This window comes from Ursus arctos, unplaced genomic scaffold, assembly GCF_023065955.2.
Source record: "Ursus arctos isolate Adak ecotype North America unplaced genomic scaffold, UrsArc2.0 scaffold_28, whole genome shotgun sequence".
Lineage (NCBI taxonomy): Eukaryota > Metazoa > Chordata > Mammalia > Carnivora > Ursidae > Ursus > Ursus arctos.
This window is the reverse complement of record NW_026622963.1, coordinates 5,911,194-5,925,972: the sequence shown is the minus strand read 5'-3', so window position 1 is coordinate 5,925,972 and position 14,779 is coordinate 5,911,194. Positions and strand designations below refer to the sequence as shown.

General features: G+C 49.6%; 1 protein-coding gene and 1 long non-coding RNA gene across 9 annotated transcripts in view; one reads left to right on the top strand and one right to left on the bottom strand.

Moving 5' to 3' along the window:
* Positions 1 to 2,304, top strand: part of TLE3 (TLE family member 3, transcriptional corepressor) — a 47,335-nt gene extending 45,031 nt beyond the window's left edge. For all 8 annotated transcript variants that reach the window (XM_026478422.4, XM_026478420.4, XM_026478421.4 and 5 more), the window contains exon 20: positions 288 to 2,304. In XM_026478422.4, the coding sequence (XP_026334207.1) occupies positions 288 to 395 (108 nt within the window). In that variant the 3' untranslated portion in view covers positions 396 to 2,304. The remainder of the gene's footprint in view (positions 1 to 287) is intronic.
* LOC130541948 (uncharacterized) lies at positions 2,145 to 14,155 on the bottom strand. The gene is made up of 3 exons (XR_008956087.1): positions 13,821 to 14,155; positions 5,457 to 5,700; positions 2,145 to 2,232 (listed from the first exon to the last, which is right to left on the bottom strand). It is a non-coding gene; the product is annotated as an uncharacterized LOC130541948 (long non-coding RNA).
* Positions 14,156 to 14,779: the final 624 nt, after the last annotated feature.

The following is a 14,779-nucleotide window of genomic DNA, read 5'->3' as shown; positions in this document are numbered from 1 at the left end:
GAGAAGCTCGCGCTGCAGTGCTCTTTGGAGCTTTACAACTCCAGGATCACCCTGGACCCTGTTCACGAGCCTTTCCCGGTGGAAAAGCCGGAGGTCGGGGCATCTGTCCCTGAAAGCGTGTCTCCAGGCTGCGCTGGGAGGCCCTGCTGGGTGCACTCGGGGTCAGAGCCCCGGGGCCGGCAGAGGGGGTGTGACACAGCGCGGAAATCGTGCTGGGTACCAAGAAAGTGAGTTTCTGCCTTTTTTCTCCCCACCCCTTCCTGCCTGTCCTCGCCTTCCTCCTGCAGTCCAAGGAATCCTCGTCTGTCTTGAGTTGTGACATTTCGGCGGATGACAAATATATTGTAACAGGCTCTGGTGACAAGAAGGCCACGGTTTATGAGGTCATCTACTAAACAAGGACTCTAACAGGGCTGTCAGACTCTGGGAGAAACAGACTCGGCGGTGATAGGGCCACCCCGCGAGGGGCCCCGAGGCTGGCGGAGGCCAGCGGTGGGCAGCCGAGCGGTCCAGGGCTGCGCTCCGGCAGGCCAAGAGGGCGCGCCCGTCACGGTCTGGACCCCTGGGCATGGACTCCCATGTCTCACGGACTCCGACGGATGTCTCTCCTCCTCCCCGTCCACAACCCTGGCAGACGCTACAAGTAGATTTCTTTGGAGGCTTGGGGCTCCAGCCCCCCAGAGACCCCCTCGTGAATCTCCATCTTTCCTTCCCCTCTCTTTTGCTCTGTCCCCCTGCCCCGGGTCGGGGATGCCAGAGTGGACCACGTGTTTGTGCTGGGGGAGGGGGGGATCTCATTTTCCCGATTGTGCAGCGCACAACGTTTGTGAAAAATGTAAATAACAGACTCCTCTATCTTGGACTGGTCAGTGGGGGAGGAGGCCCCTTCCCACCGAAAACGCTAGCCGTGTATTTCGCCTGCTGTATTTGTAACCCACTCGTGGTGGTGGCTTTTTTTTTTTTTTAAGGGACATCCCCATCTGGGAAGGGGAGGCCGGGAGGGGGAACCAAATGGAGAGGGAGCGGAGGGGGCAGAGGAAGGGAGCTGCAGCTGGTGACCAGACTGACCGGTGGCGGGGGAGGGGGGGGGAGGAGGTCCCCTGGGATGAGCGCACCTCGCCGTGGACTTGGGAGCAGCCCGGGGCCTGTCGGGCCCACTCGGGCTACACGGATGGCTGGGCAAGGCTTGCGTGGTGCCAGGCAGGCTGACGAAGGTCGGGTTCTCTGTGGCCGCCTGCGCTCGCCTTCCTCTCTCTCAGGGGTCCAACTCTTGCTCGCTCTTTCCTTCTCGCCTCACTCGCTCTCTCTTTGGCGCACACTTGGTTATGGTGATGGGAGATGGAGGCGCGAAGGAACTCCGTCTCTGGCCCTTCTTGATCTTCGGACACCACGTTCAAAGGACAAAAAGTTAGAGGAAAGCATAGCAACTCAGCTCAGGGAGCTACCAGAGAAAAATAGCAACTGATGTGGGTGCTTTTTTTTTTTTTATTTGAATAAAAAGAATTAGAATCGATGTCCTTTATAAAATGCCTTCTCCCCCTTTCCTGGCTCTGACCCCCTTCTCTCTCCCTAGAGGGGAAAAGTGTAATCAACCTGCAGGGTTGTGAGTCCGAAGGGACGGTCTCCCCGCGGCCCCACCCAGGCGGCACCGCAGGGCTGAGGGGACAGGGGTCGGGTGGGGACACCGGTCCTGGCACTGTGGCGACTTCTTGCGGCTTTCAGTCTCTCTTCGGAGCCCAAACAGGTTACAGGTAGAAAGTCATCTCCTGCAGGTACCACTTTTTGGTACCAAAATGTTCCGAGGTATTAGGGTTTGGGTTTTTTTTTTTCCTTCTTCTTCTTCTTGGTCTTTTTTTTCTTCTTCTTCTTTTAAGGAAAAGCTAAAGGCCGATGTGAGTCCTGGTGGTGGGCTCTCCATGGATGTAGCATATGGAAGATAATTTTGATACTGCATTTTTATGGATTATTTTGTAATGTGCGATTCTGTCTGGTGAGAAGGAAGGAAGGGCCCAGTGGAGACTGCTGGTCTTCAGTGATCTTGCTCCAGACGAGCGGCTCCCGGACGTGACCCAGAGGTTGTGGAGACTGGCTGGGCGCCCTGCACCTTTCTGAGGTTGGGGAGGGGCCTTCTGGAGGATCCCTTTCCCTTTCTCTGGGTCTCCACGGGCATCTGCCGCGTCTCGTTAAAGGCTCTAGCCACAAGGGAGGGTGAGGGTAGGAGAAAGTTGATTCCTGAAGAAAAAAAAAATGAAAAGTCATTGTAATGAGCTGTTTTTATATTTTTAAAAGTTGCTATTTAAAGGTTGGTTTGATTGTTGTGTTTTAATTGCCTTTACCCCCCCCCCGCCCCCACTTGTTTGTCAGTCCTCCCACCGAAGACAGGGGGCCACTGTCACCCGCATGCCCTGGATTCTGGGTGATTTCCCTTGTCATCCCTTCCTCTCTTCTCATTTCAAGCACTTCCTGTGCACGCTGCCCCCAACCCCTAAAAGTCTGATCTCGCAGGACAGTGAGGGGAGTGTTCTCCGTGCCTTCCCAAGGCCGCTTTCCAGTCTCCACGCCGGGAGTGGTGGGTGGGAGCTGGAATTTCCTCTGGACGCATGCGCAGGATAAAGTTCCCTGAGGGGAGGACCGCAGATTTATGCCAGAGTCTTATTAGACAGCCATCCATGCAAAACGTTTTGGCAAAAAACGAAATGCGAAGAACTTCACGTGTAAAGTGTCTGAACATCTGGACTCTGAAACCCTTCACCGTCTTAATTTCAAGTTAGATGTTATGCGGGGGACCTAGTCCCCAATGGTGTGTGTGTGTGTGTGTGTGTGTGTGTGTGTGTGTGTGTGTGTGAAGGCTTTCGGAGGGGGATTTTGCACAAGGGGTAGGGTAGGTGTGGCAGGCCAGTGCCCCCAGGGAGGCAGGGCTGGCCTAGGGTGCTTCCTAGGCCCTGGGATTTCCTGCACCCAGTAGAGAAACCTCTTCTGAAACTGGGGATTAACATGGGTTCCAGCTCATTTGGTCAAAGTCCTGCATCACAATTGCCCACTGTCCTTTTACACAAAAAAGGGAATGACTTAACCTTTTAAAAAGGAGTCACCATTAGAATAAAGCACAGTCTTTATTAGCCTAGAAAGAACAGCTGAACTGCTGGAGAGGGATGTCCGCCCAGCCTCCTAGAGGAGAAGCTTCCAGCAGGTCGAGCAGGTAGGAGGAATGCTGATGTGAGGCCGCCCTGCGGCCAGCAGCTCCGTATTGGTGGCATGGACTGTGCTAGAACATTACACTCCTCTGTCCACATTGAAGCATTGAAGCAGAGGCTAGAGGGCCAGATGGGGGGCACTGGCCAGAAGATTCTGCATGCACCCAAACCCGCCGGGGGTTGCCCACCGGTGCTAAGATAGGAGTTGGGCTCGCAGGCCTCAAGGAGAGGAAGAGCAACACGTCCGTCAGAGAAGGCTCATGTCCAGTCCTGCCCTAGCAGAGGCGGCTACGACCATTTCTGAGGGGGGAAGCAACCTCTGGAAGGCTGTCGTACCCAGATGTCCTGAGCACGGTCAAGGATGTAGAGCCGACCAAGATCTGGTCCCAACCACGGACGCTCACAGTCGAGGGTGGGGAGACCATACAGCCCCGAATTTGTGTCTGCGCTGCTGGCAACACAACCGGGCCCCAGCTGCAAGCCCCTCGCCTCCCGTCTGTTGTCACCACCACTGTCCCTTACACCAGCTGGCCAAGCCTCTCCACGCAGACGGCCCCATCACGGGCCGCCTCCTCCACCTCTCACCCACCACTCCGCTCCACTCCCCACCCAGCTTGTTAGAAACCTCAAAGCTCAGTCCTGCTGCCGCCGAATCTCCATTTTACCGGCCCCTCCACTGATCTCTCCGGCTCTTGTACGTTTGTGAAGGGCTCTTCTAGTCCAAGGCGTTTGTGAAGGGCTCTTCTAGTCCAAGGCGAGGGGCCCACTCACAGCCAACGACCCACCTCCCTTCCTCAGTACCCCCAGGTCTCCCCTGCTTCCTCCTCAACAGGGGCAGAAGGCCTTGATAACTATTTTCAAAGTCACCCCTAACCTTTCCCTGCAGAAACACAGGCCCCGTCCACCGTGGCATTGGGCACATTTCACCACACTTGTCTGTCTGCCCAGCTCGACTAGCTTCCCTGGAGAGCAGCGCCCAGGACTAACGGGGCCCAGGGTGGTCCTGGAATAAATGACGAACTTTCCCCTGTTTGAGATTATCTGATTTCTCCGGGAGCAGGGCATCTGGATGGTCATAACTGAAGCTGAGACGTGAACTGGCTTCTGGAGTTCTTTGAACTCTGCCATTGCTCAAAGCAAGGAGCTCTGTTTTTAAAAATGGGGAGGGAATGGTTGTGAGAAGGCGGGTTCATGCTTTTAGTCCACATGAGTTTGTGTGCAAGTGTCCAGGTCATCCCAAGCCACAGCTGACCAGGCCGCGCCACCTGGCCTCTCTGAGTCACTGCCCGTCCCCTTTCCCCACCCCGAAGCTGCCCCACCCCAGCCCAGGCTGCGACTCTCCTAATCTTAGCGTCTGTGAGAAGGTACAGAGCTACAGATCTCTGGATTCTGCTGCTGGACAGATCCTTAGCAAGAACGCTCAATGTTAGAAGCTGGCCATCAAATATTTCATGATGATGGAGTGTACTTTTTTTCCCAAGAACACAGTGCTTGAAAATGAACATTATTTTTAATGTGAAGTAGAGCCAACAAACATGATTAATCTTTTAAAAATTTGCATGGTTATACACCATTTCATTTTTCTTATGATAGCCATGTAAAATGCACTCTCTATTCCAGTACCCATGCAACATTTTTAAACGTGACACGAAAATTGGACCTTTTGTATTTGAAGAGGTATCTCTACTGAGCCCTTGATTTTATGAATGGGACAATTAGGCCCAGAAAGAGCAAGAGACTCACCATGAGTCACCCAAATCACATCTGTCTCTCCCCTAAATCCCTAGCATACTGTCAGGCAGGGCAGGACTGAATGATGTTCAGAGAATTGGACTCCAAGGATGAGGGCTCCTGCATCTTCCCATGAGGAAAAAAAGAGGTAGCCCAGAAAAGCTTCCACCCTTGAGAACCTAGAACTCACCCATCCATCTATCCATCCATCCCTCCCTCCCTCACCCACTCAACTATCCACTCATCCATCCACCCATCTGTCAAACTACCCTTGTATCCACCCATCCAGCCAACCAACCAACCAACATTTATGTAGTGAGAATCTAACATGACAGGCATGGTCCTAGGTGCTGGAATGCAAAGATCAATAAGACATAATGCTTACCCTCGCAGAACTTTCTCGGCCAGAGATGGGAAAGAGATTGATCCCAGGGCAGAGGAGGAGATCAGTGATCTCAAAGTGAAGAGTATAGGAGGGAAAGTGAAAGAAAAGGAGCCCCCTCCCCAACCCCACCCCTGCCCAGCTCAGACCTTCCTCGTGTCCATTAGGGCACCTCAGTCAGGGCCCAGAAAACTCCACGGTGGGCTCTCCCTGACCTCGACTCAGCTCTCTCCCAGGCAGATCAGACGGGGCATGGTTGATGGCTCAGTAGTGGTCTCTTGGGACCTCTTGGACTGTAGAGGCCAGATGAAAGTCAGATGGGGCTGGGGCCTTGTCTTTCCTTGATATTATAGCTGCCGGGTGCAAGCGTTCGCTGACAACAGGTTACACGATCTGAAAAACAGCAGATCTGGAATTTTCAATTCTGGCAAGTGAAACAACAGGCTAATAAGGATTCCCTTTAACCACGTGGACACTGAGACGTGGTGGATAAAATTAAACTGAAACAATTTTACTAGGTTGCCAAGAAAGAAGAAGGAAGAAGAAAGGAAAAGAAGAAAGGGAGGGAGGGAGGGAGGGAGGGAGGGAGGGAGGAAGGAAGGAAGGAAGGAAGGAAGGAAGGAAGGAAGGAAGGAAGGAAGGGGAAGGGGGGAAGAGGAATCTTTTACATCCACTAACAGAAACTGGTAGATCGAGCCAAGAGTAATTTATAAGGATGTAGAAGATTGGAACAGCATAATTTCCAAGCTTGAGCCATCGAACCCTAGAGCAACTATTGAAGAGCACAGACTATTTTCCAGCACACCTGGAAGACTTCGTTTTACCAATCAAAGGAGCAGATGAGACATTTTACAAAATTCAATCCCCATTCATGACTCTTCCTAACACACCAAACTAGGAATAAAAGAAAATATCTTTAATCTGACAATGGACAGCTAAACCAGACCAGTGGCCCAATAACAGATAGTGGTTAAGTTTCAGGAGCATTGGTTTAAAGTCAGCAAAAAGCCAAGAATAATCATTATTACCGCTTCTATTCAACATAGTTCTGGAAGCTCTAGCCAATGTAATAACACAAAATAAAAGAACGAATAAGGTACAATGAGTGAAATGGAAAAAAAAAAACCAAAATTGTAATTATTTGCAGATAACGTAGAAAATATATAAACAAAACAAATAAGAGAGTTTTGTCAAGTTGCTGGATCCACGATCAACATTCATTAATCAATAGCATTCGTATTCATAAGCAATAACCAATTAGAAAAATGTAATATAAAGAAAAAAATGCAATTATAGTAGCAACAGAACCTACCCGTGAATAGATCTTAGCAAAGCTACGCAAGACCTTTATGAAGAAAAATATAAAATTTTATTGAAGGAAATATTTTTGAAAAGAACTACATGGATCCTATGTTATACCATATTCATTGATGGGAAAATCCAATTTTATTTCAAATGTTGTCTTTTCCAGAACCCTGTAATGGAATATTAAACAAAATCCAACTAGGATGTTTTCTATATAATTTGATACACTGACACTAAAATTTATCTGAACACTAAAGGACCAAAAAATAGCAAGTATAATTTTGAAGAGGAATAAGAAAGGAGGACTTGTCCTCCAGAGACCAAGACTTACTGTAAAGCGAGTTAGCGCTGCATAGACAAACAGACCGATGGAACAGAATTAAGTCCATAAATAGACCCCCATGTAAATAAGAATCCAACTATGACCCATGTGGCGTTGTCTCAGTGGAGAAAAGCATCTGCGGGTAGTTCTAGAACGATAGCCCACCTTTATGGAGGGCAGATGGATCTCTACCTCACACTCTACCCAAAAATAAACTAGTGGGGCGGGGCGCCTGGGTGGCACAGCGGTTAAGCGTCTGCCTTCGGCTCAGGGCGTGATCCCGGCGTTATGGGGTCGAGCCCCACGTCAGGCTCCTCCGCTATGAGCCTGCTTCTTCCTCTCCCACTCCCCCTGCTTGTGTTCCCTCTCTCACTGGCTGTCTCTATCTCTGTCAAATGAATAAATAAAATCTTAAAAAAAAAAATAAACTAGTGGAATTAAAGTCTTCAAATACGTGGGATAAAATATTGGAGAACAGCCTTCGTGGTGTGAGGAGGGAAAGGACTATTGAACAGGACACAGGAACCAAAAGCTATGATGAAGAAAAAGAAAGATCGACTTGATTACATCAAAATTTTAAACACCTGCGTGGCAAGAGATGAAAAAGTTAGAAGTCATGAAAAAATGTACATGCAGGATGCATAACGGACAGAGAAGCGGTATCTGGAATACGTAATAGATTCTCCCAAGTCAGTACCTGAGCGTGAACAACCCAGAGAAATGGGTTGAGGACAGAAACAAGTAATTCTCAGGAGAGGGAAACGAATGGCCAGGAAACATGTGAAAATGTCCCATTTTGGTCGTTATCAAGAAGCAAATTAAAAAACAACAACCGCAAAACAAAAACAGAAACAAACCAAAGGGGAACAGAACAATCATTCCCATTGGATCGGCGAGTCTTTGATGAGTTTAATGATACAAAGCTTCCACCAAGATGGCGAAGGAGTAGCATTGTCAAGCACCGCTTGTGGGAGCACGCTCACGTCACCCACTTTGCAGAGCATTTGGCAATAGCTGGCAAAGTAGAAGCAACACAACCCTGTGGCCTGCTAATTCAACTTCCAGGTAGGTCCCCTAGAGAAGCTCTTAAACACAAGTGCGAAGAGATGTACATGGAGGTTTTCATTGCCCCATGATTTGAAGTAGCAGAAACTACTAGAAAGAGCCTGTCCATTACTGGCAGAATGGATAAAGAAGAATAATCTATGCTTTTTCCTATAATGAAATTATATGTGGGCATTAAAATACATGAGCTAGATCTTTGTGTATCGACTTGGATCAATCTCAAAAACACAATGTTGTGTGAAAAGAGCAAGTTGCAAAAGGAAATATATGCTATGATACTACTTATGTCAAATATAAATATAAAACAATTCTAAATTTGAGTATATATATCAAAATATAAAAACATGAGTGGAAAGAACACACCATGCTACCAGGACAATGGTTATCTGTGGGGAAGGAAGGAAGGACAGAAGGGAGGGAGGGAGGGAGGAAGGAAGGGAAATGAGGGTCAGGTGGGAGTCCAGCTATACGTATCACATTTTATTACCTTTAAAAAAATCTGAAGAAAATGTTAAAATGTTCACATTTTTAAAATCTGTGTAGTGACCTTAGTAGTGTTATATTAATTTCTGATCTTTTCTATATGCTTGGAATATTTCATAATTAGAGATCAAATGAAGAAAGCCAGACAACTCAGGACCTGATAAGAAACCACCTTTCATGGGGCGAGGCGGGGGGATGGGGCTGGGTTGGGGGTGCACATGCCCAGTGGTGGAGGAGCAAAGCCCTCACGTCACCATGTTATCTTAGCCATATCTCTGGGCCTCTCCAGAACTTGGTCTTCTCGTCTACGGACTGATGCTTGAAGGCTGGATAAGCAATCCTTGGCTCCTCTCCAGCCTGGATGTTTGTGATTCTAATGATTTTGTAGGGGTGCAAGGGCAACTATCTCATGCAGAGACAACATGAATTAAATTAGTTTAGCTTTTCATTGTGAGACATGCCAAACAGATACAAAGTAGAACAGTATAGAGACTCTCTCTGTGCCCATTAATCAAGCTTCAACAGTTACCAACTCAGGGCTAATCTTGTTTTATCTACCTCACCCATTTCCACTGGCCACCACCACCAGTGGGGTATTATGCAGCAAATCCCAGATATCTCAACATTTAATTAGTAAATATTTAAATATCTCCACAAGGAAAGATCTATTTAAAAAATATAACCAATGCCACGATCCCACCTAAAAAATGAACAATAATTTCCAATGTCATCAAATCCCCAATCTGTACTCAACTTTCCTCAATTGTCTCAGAATTTTTTTAAAAAATTGTTTATTTGAATTAGGGTCCAAGTAAGGTTTATACAAAGCAACTATAATTGATATGTTTTTTAGGTTCCTCTTTCACATCTCATTCTCTCTCTCTCTCTCTCTCTCAAACACACACACACACACACACACACACACACACACACACACACTTAATTATTAAGAAACTAAATTATTTGTCCTTAGAGCTTCTCAGTCTGAATCTGGCTGATTGTTAAATTGTTAGATCTTAGAGCTTGATTAACTCAGGGCTTAATTTTGGGGGGCGGGGGTCAAGAATACTTCACTGATCCATGGGGAAGCATGTACAATCTAGATGTTTCTCCTTTTGTATATTAGCTGTTACTGATGATCACCATTCAGATTCCTGGATTCATTAGGGGCCACAAAATGCTGATATTTTAATTCTGTCACTCCTCCATCTATTTGCTTGAATGCTGCTGTAAAGAGAAACGGCCCCTCGTCAACCATATGATTATCTCGAAGTATAGTTTAAATGCAGGATAAATGTTTGGTTCATTTGCTTTACTTGCCAGTTTTTAAAGTAGTAAGTTAGTATCCTCAACAGCTGACTAGTAAGGGCTTTCTTTTCTAAATAACATTATGAACTTGTGGATTTAAACATACGTTTTAGGCTTCAGTCAAGTGGAGTTATCCTTATTGTTTCTCAAATCATCCTCTTCAATATGCCTCCTGAGTCTTTTTGATATGACTTTGGTAGCTTTTGATAATTTTTCTTTCTAAGACAATGTTCCTGACTCATCTTGGACATTTTCTGTCCTAGATCTGGAGTCAGCCATGTCTCCAAGGAGCCCTAGTGCCTTTTAGTGGGAAGTGGTATTTAGAGACCATAATCTGGGGGCTAGGGGTGCTTGGTGCTAATGGATTGGTCACTGTTTTTAGATCCCTTCAGTAGCAGAGCTAAAAAGTGTGTGTGTGTGTGTGTGTGTGTGTGTGTGTGTGTGTGTTTACATCTGTTAAAGATAAAATACATCATGAAATCTATTGATACTTCTAATTCAAATTCAGGATTGCATGTTTTCACTTCACCTCATTGATCTTCTATCTGAATTTTCTTACAAAGTGGATCAGATTCTGAGTGGTTTACATCTAAGTGACGACATTCAAAACCTTCTCTTGTTGTCCATTTGCTGTTCGCCTCATGCTCCAACCTGACGGTGAACTTCCTGAGGGCAGAGATCAAGTTTGATTCATTCTGTATTCCTGGGTCCTAGCAGAGTAACTGTCACATGCTAGCTGCTTAATAAATAGTTACTGAATACCTAAAAGAACGATGCTTTCAAGGAAAACTTTCCTCTCCTTAAATAGAAAAGTAGATGTGAATGGGATCTGAAAACTAGCTTGGAAATTTAAGCCAAGACTATTCACCCATCCATGAGTTCAACAGAAACAGACAGAGCGTACCCAGTGTTGGAGGCTAGGGACAAGGGATCTAGAGATAAATGGTCCATGCCCTCAAACAATGCACTCAAGTCAGTAAAACAAACTCGAATGATCGGAACAATGATAAAACAATGTTATTAATAAATACTGGCCTGGAGAGCATGTTGTGAGAGTTGTGAGAAGGAAGGATCGGGCACCTTTTACAAGGCTCAGAAAGGGAAGTATCCATGAAGACTTTCAGAACTCAGGTTTGTCCTGGCTGTTTAAGGGTGCATAGGAGTTGCAGGTTGAGAGAAGGAAGGGCATTTTGACACAGTAGTCCCAGAGTTGCCTGCCTCTCTGTAGTGCTGAACTATTTTGCTCCTGGATGGCTGAAGATTTTGTAAATCTTTGTGCTGGGGCTGGAGTCTACTCCTTGGAGAACCTCCAAGTGTCTCCCCTGAGAGGTATGCAAGAGGGCAGACAGTAAGAGTGAGAGGAGAAGGGAGGAGGCTGGGAGCTGGTGGGCTGGAGTCACTTTTCAGAACACAGAGCGGCTGCCCCCTCACGGCAGAGCGGCAGAGCACCATTCGAAACCTCTGTCAACTGTGGTGCATGCAGAGATCAGCTTGTTTGTCAACGGAAAGTAATTTGCATTCAGGCTTGTTTGGGGGACGCACTCCCTAGTCCCTGGGAAGCCCCAAGCACCCATGTTACCCAAGATTCGACCCTTTAACTCTCCATCACCTTTTTTATCAGGGTGGGGCTCCCTCCCCTGGCCTTGCTGGCCCAGTTCCGGGAGCCACAGCTGTCAGGTCACAGTTCTGTCCCCCAACACGAACAGGGCTACCCTTGCAAGGTCCCTGGACCCAAGGATCAAAGAGAGCCAGTTATTTGTAAATTATCATCTAGGGAGATTTGCCCCGGTTAACTAAACCCACCAGCCTGTTGAGTGACTTCATAGTTTCTCTTTCAATAAATTCATTTTTTAAGGCTAAATGTAAGTATTTTAAAAGGGAAACTTTGTATCATCATCCTAAATGGATATCGCCCCCCTTTAAAAACATCTCCATACGACTAAAGGCAATGAGAACAAAGCTTGCTAGCCATGCCTCAAGTCCTTCTTACTCCCTCTTTGTTACCAACAGGGAGGTGAAGCAGTATTTGAGAGGTGTGAGGACCCCTCAGCACTGAAATGAAACTTGCTCCCGGATCTCATCGGAACCTTGATGGAGAAGAGGAAAAGGATTTACTTCCCTGCTGTGAGTCAATGACTGTTAATGTGCCTCTTTGTCTTACTTAAAAAATCCTCCCTCAGACCCCACTTTGGGAAACTGGAGCTCGTCTAATACCCCCAATGCAGATGGGGAAACTGAGGCCCAGCCAGCACAAGTGACTTATGATAGAAGTTGGCTTAGGCCCCCTGTGTGCTTAGCTCTGCTGAATGAACGAATGAATAACCTCACACAGCCCCGAGTCAGGATTGAAACTAAAACCAGGCTGTGGACTTTGAGCATCTTTGCGTGGCAGACTCGCCCACCCGTCCCAGCTTCCTCTTTCGGTTCTTCACAGGGGAATTCCAGGGACTGTGCTTCTAGGGCAGCTGGGTGTGGCCACGCCAGGACCACGCCCCTGCACTGTGCTCCCCCGTGTTCTGGGCTTGGTCACAGCCCACGCTCTAGGTGGCCTGGTCAGTGATGTGCGGGCGAGAGAAGGCAGTGGCCCCCATCTCTGCCTTCTCTGGCCTCCGCGGTCAGCATCACCAAGGCCGACCCCGGCCCATCAGCCCTGATGCATCGGACTGGCCCGGGAGCCAGCGCTGGGGAGTGGAGAGTGAGCTTGTCAGGCCTGGACTAGGGTGGGGGGACCCCAGGGGATATGGGAAAGGCCTAGCTGGGGGTGTAGCTTGTGTCTTTTTTCCTTCCCTCCCTTGCTCTCCACTCTGAGGACACTGATCTCTGGCCCCACTGTGGGCTTGGCTCTGTGCTCTCCTGAGCCAGTCCTCCAGAGGCAGCCATTTTATCAGCGCATGCCTGGGCCATGTACCCATCCCCCACATCCAGCATCTATCTAGTCAGTCCCAAGATTTCAGAGAGGACTAGGACCCAAGCCTTGCCCCCAAGTTACTGTCAGGGTTGTAGGTAGGGAATGGACCTGTCCCCAGATGACCCCAATATTCCATGTTCAGTGCACCAAAGGCACTAGCAGGGGGGTATGGGAGCCAAGAGGAAGGGTGGCCGCCTGGCCTTGAGGTTGGGATGGCTTTCTGGAGGAGGGGATGTTTCAGCTGGGCTCTGAAGGACAAGTGGGATGAGGGAGCTAGAGGAGGAGGGACGGCGCATCTGTGTACTAGCAGGTGCAAAGGCCCTAGGGTGCATGTGACAGAGGCTCAAGGGAAAGCCCCTGAGGGGTCAAGAAGTGTCCTGGGGAAGCCAAGGAGCTGCTGGCAGTTTAGCAAAGGACACTTATGGTGGGATTTGAGCTTTGGGAAACGAGTTCTAGTTGCAGCACTGGGCAGGCCTTGGGGGTGGGAGAGTCAGGCAGGGAGCAGTGTGGATGCTACCATGGTGACTGCAGCCTCAGAGGTGTGCAACCCCAGAAAAATGTATTTGGTGAGAGAGTAAGGAAAAACCAGGGGAAGACAGACCTAAGCCTCTCTCTACCTCCCACATTCCTCATTCCCCTCACTGGGCTAATGCACAAGTGTCCTGTTTCCTCTGGCTGACAAAGCTGGGGGCCTGGTGTTCTGGGATGACTGGTGTCATTGCTGCCTGTTGAAAAGTGGCTCTGTCCTCCCCACCCCTCTGCCTCATGGTGGCACAGACCACAGTCATGGACTTCTGCCTCCCTCTTCCTTCTTGTCCCTCTTGGTCACCTCAACCAGAGCTCACCATGTCCGGGTCTGCTGCCTGCTGATCAGTGATGATCTCCTGCCCCCTTCTCTCCCCCAGCGGCCCTGCCCTGTGCCCAATGTCACCTGCATTGTCTCCATGCGCCCTCCTGTCACCATCCTTGCCTCCTTCTGGGCCCCCCAGGGTCTCAGTCCTCAGCCTGGCCCCTCCCATCTGCCTGCAGTCCCAAGTGACCCCCAACTTCCCAGCCTCCCTCTCTGCATCGTCCCCAGGAGAGCTAGGGCAGGCCCGAGCTTAGGTTCTTTTCCCGGCTTACTGTACGGAATCCTTCCGGCATCTGTGCCTCAGTTTCTCATCTGGAACACGGGGGGGCAAAACCCAGACAGCCCCCGAAGAGCGCGCACCATCGCTGCCCCCCCACCCTTTTCAGATTGTGGGGGGAGGGGTGTCTCTGGGCCGCCGTGTGGGTGGGGAGAGCAGAGGCGCATCCCCCGCGGTCGCGCTCCGCCGGGGGCAGCGTGGCGGTGGCTCAGTGGCGCGCGGTGGCCGTTCGCGCGCGGCCCTCGGAACCTCAGCGGCCCCGCGCTGAGCAGATGGCAGGGGAGGCGAGCGGCCGCGTCAGCTGCTGTTATCTCTCGCTGATGACACGGAGTGTAAATTTTGTTGGCAACACTCCCTCCTGCCTCTGCATGCCACCAGCTTTAATCACTGTAATTGAGTTATAATGAATGATTGTGTGCTCGCATTGTCTGCGCCGGGCGTGAGCAGAGTGAGCGAGCGCCGGGCCCGCCCCGCCGGGGTGGGGGGTCCGCGCCGCCGGGGAGGGGGCGTCGCCCCCCGCCGCGTCCCGGGGGCTCCCGGGCCGGCTCCCAGGCTCCCAGCCGCCCCACACCGCCGCGGGCGGCCCGTTTGCTTTGCACTTTATCCATTTTCAAAGGACAACGAATTCAGGAACGTCGTGGAATATTTGGAAAACGCAGATAAGCAGAAAGAAAAGGCAAAGAACTGGGCTTGAGGGGCTGAAATCCTGCCCCTCGGTGATAAGCACCACCCCCCGCTTCCATTTTGGCGAATATTCTTTCAGACTTTCACCAGGCAAATGGTTACAGCGGCTGCCCCCCCGCCCCGCCTCCGCCCCTCACCCCCCCCCCCCCCCAGCCATCACTGTGCGTCGAAGTCTGTGCTAAGTGCAGGGAGAAGCCTCAGCTCCCGTGCCATAGGCAACTCCATGCCTAACGCCCAATCACCCCATTGTACGGAGGACGCAACTGAGGC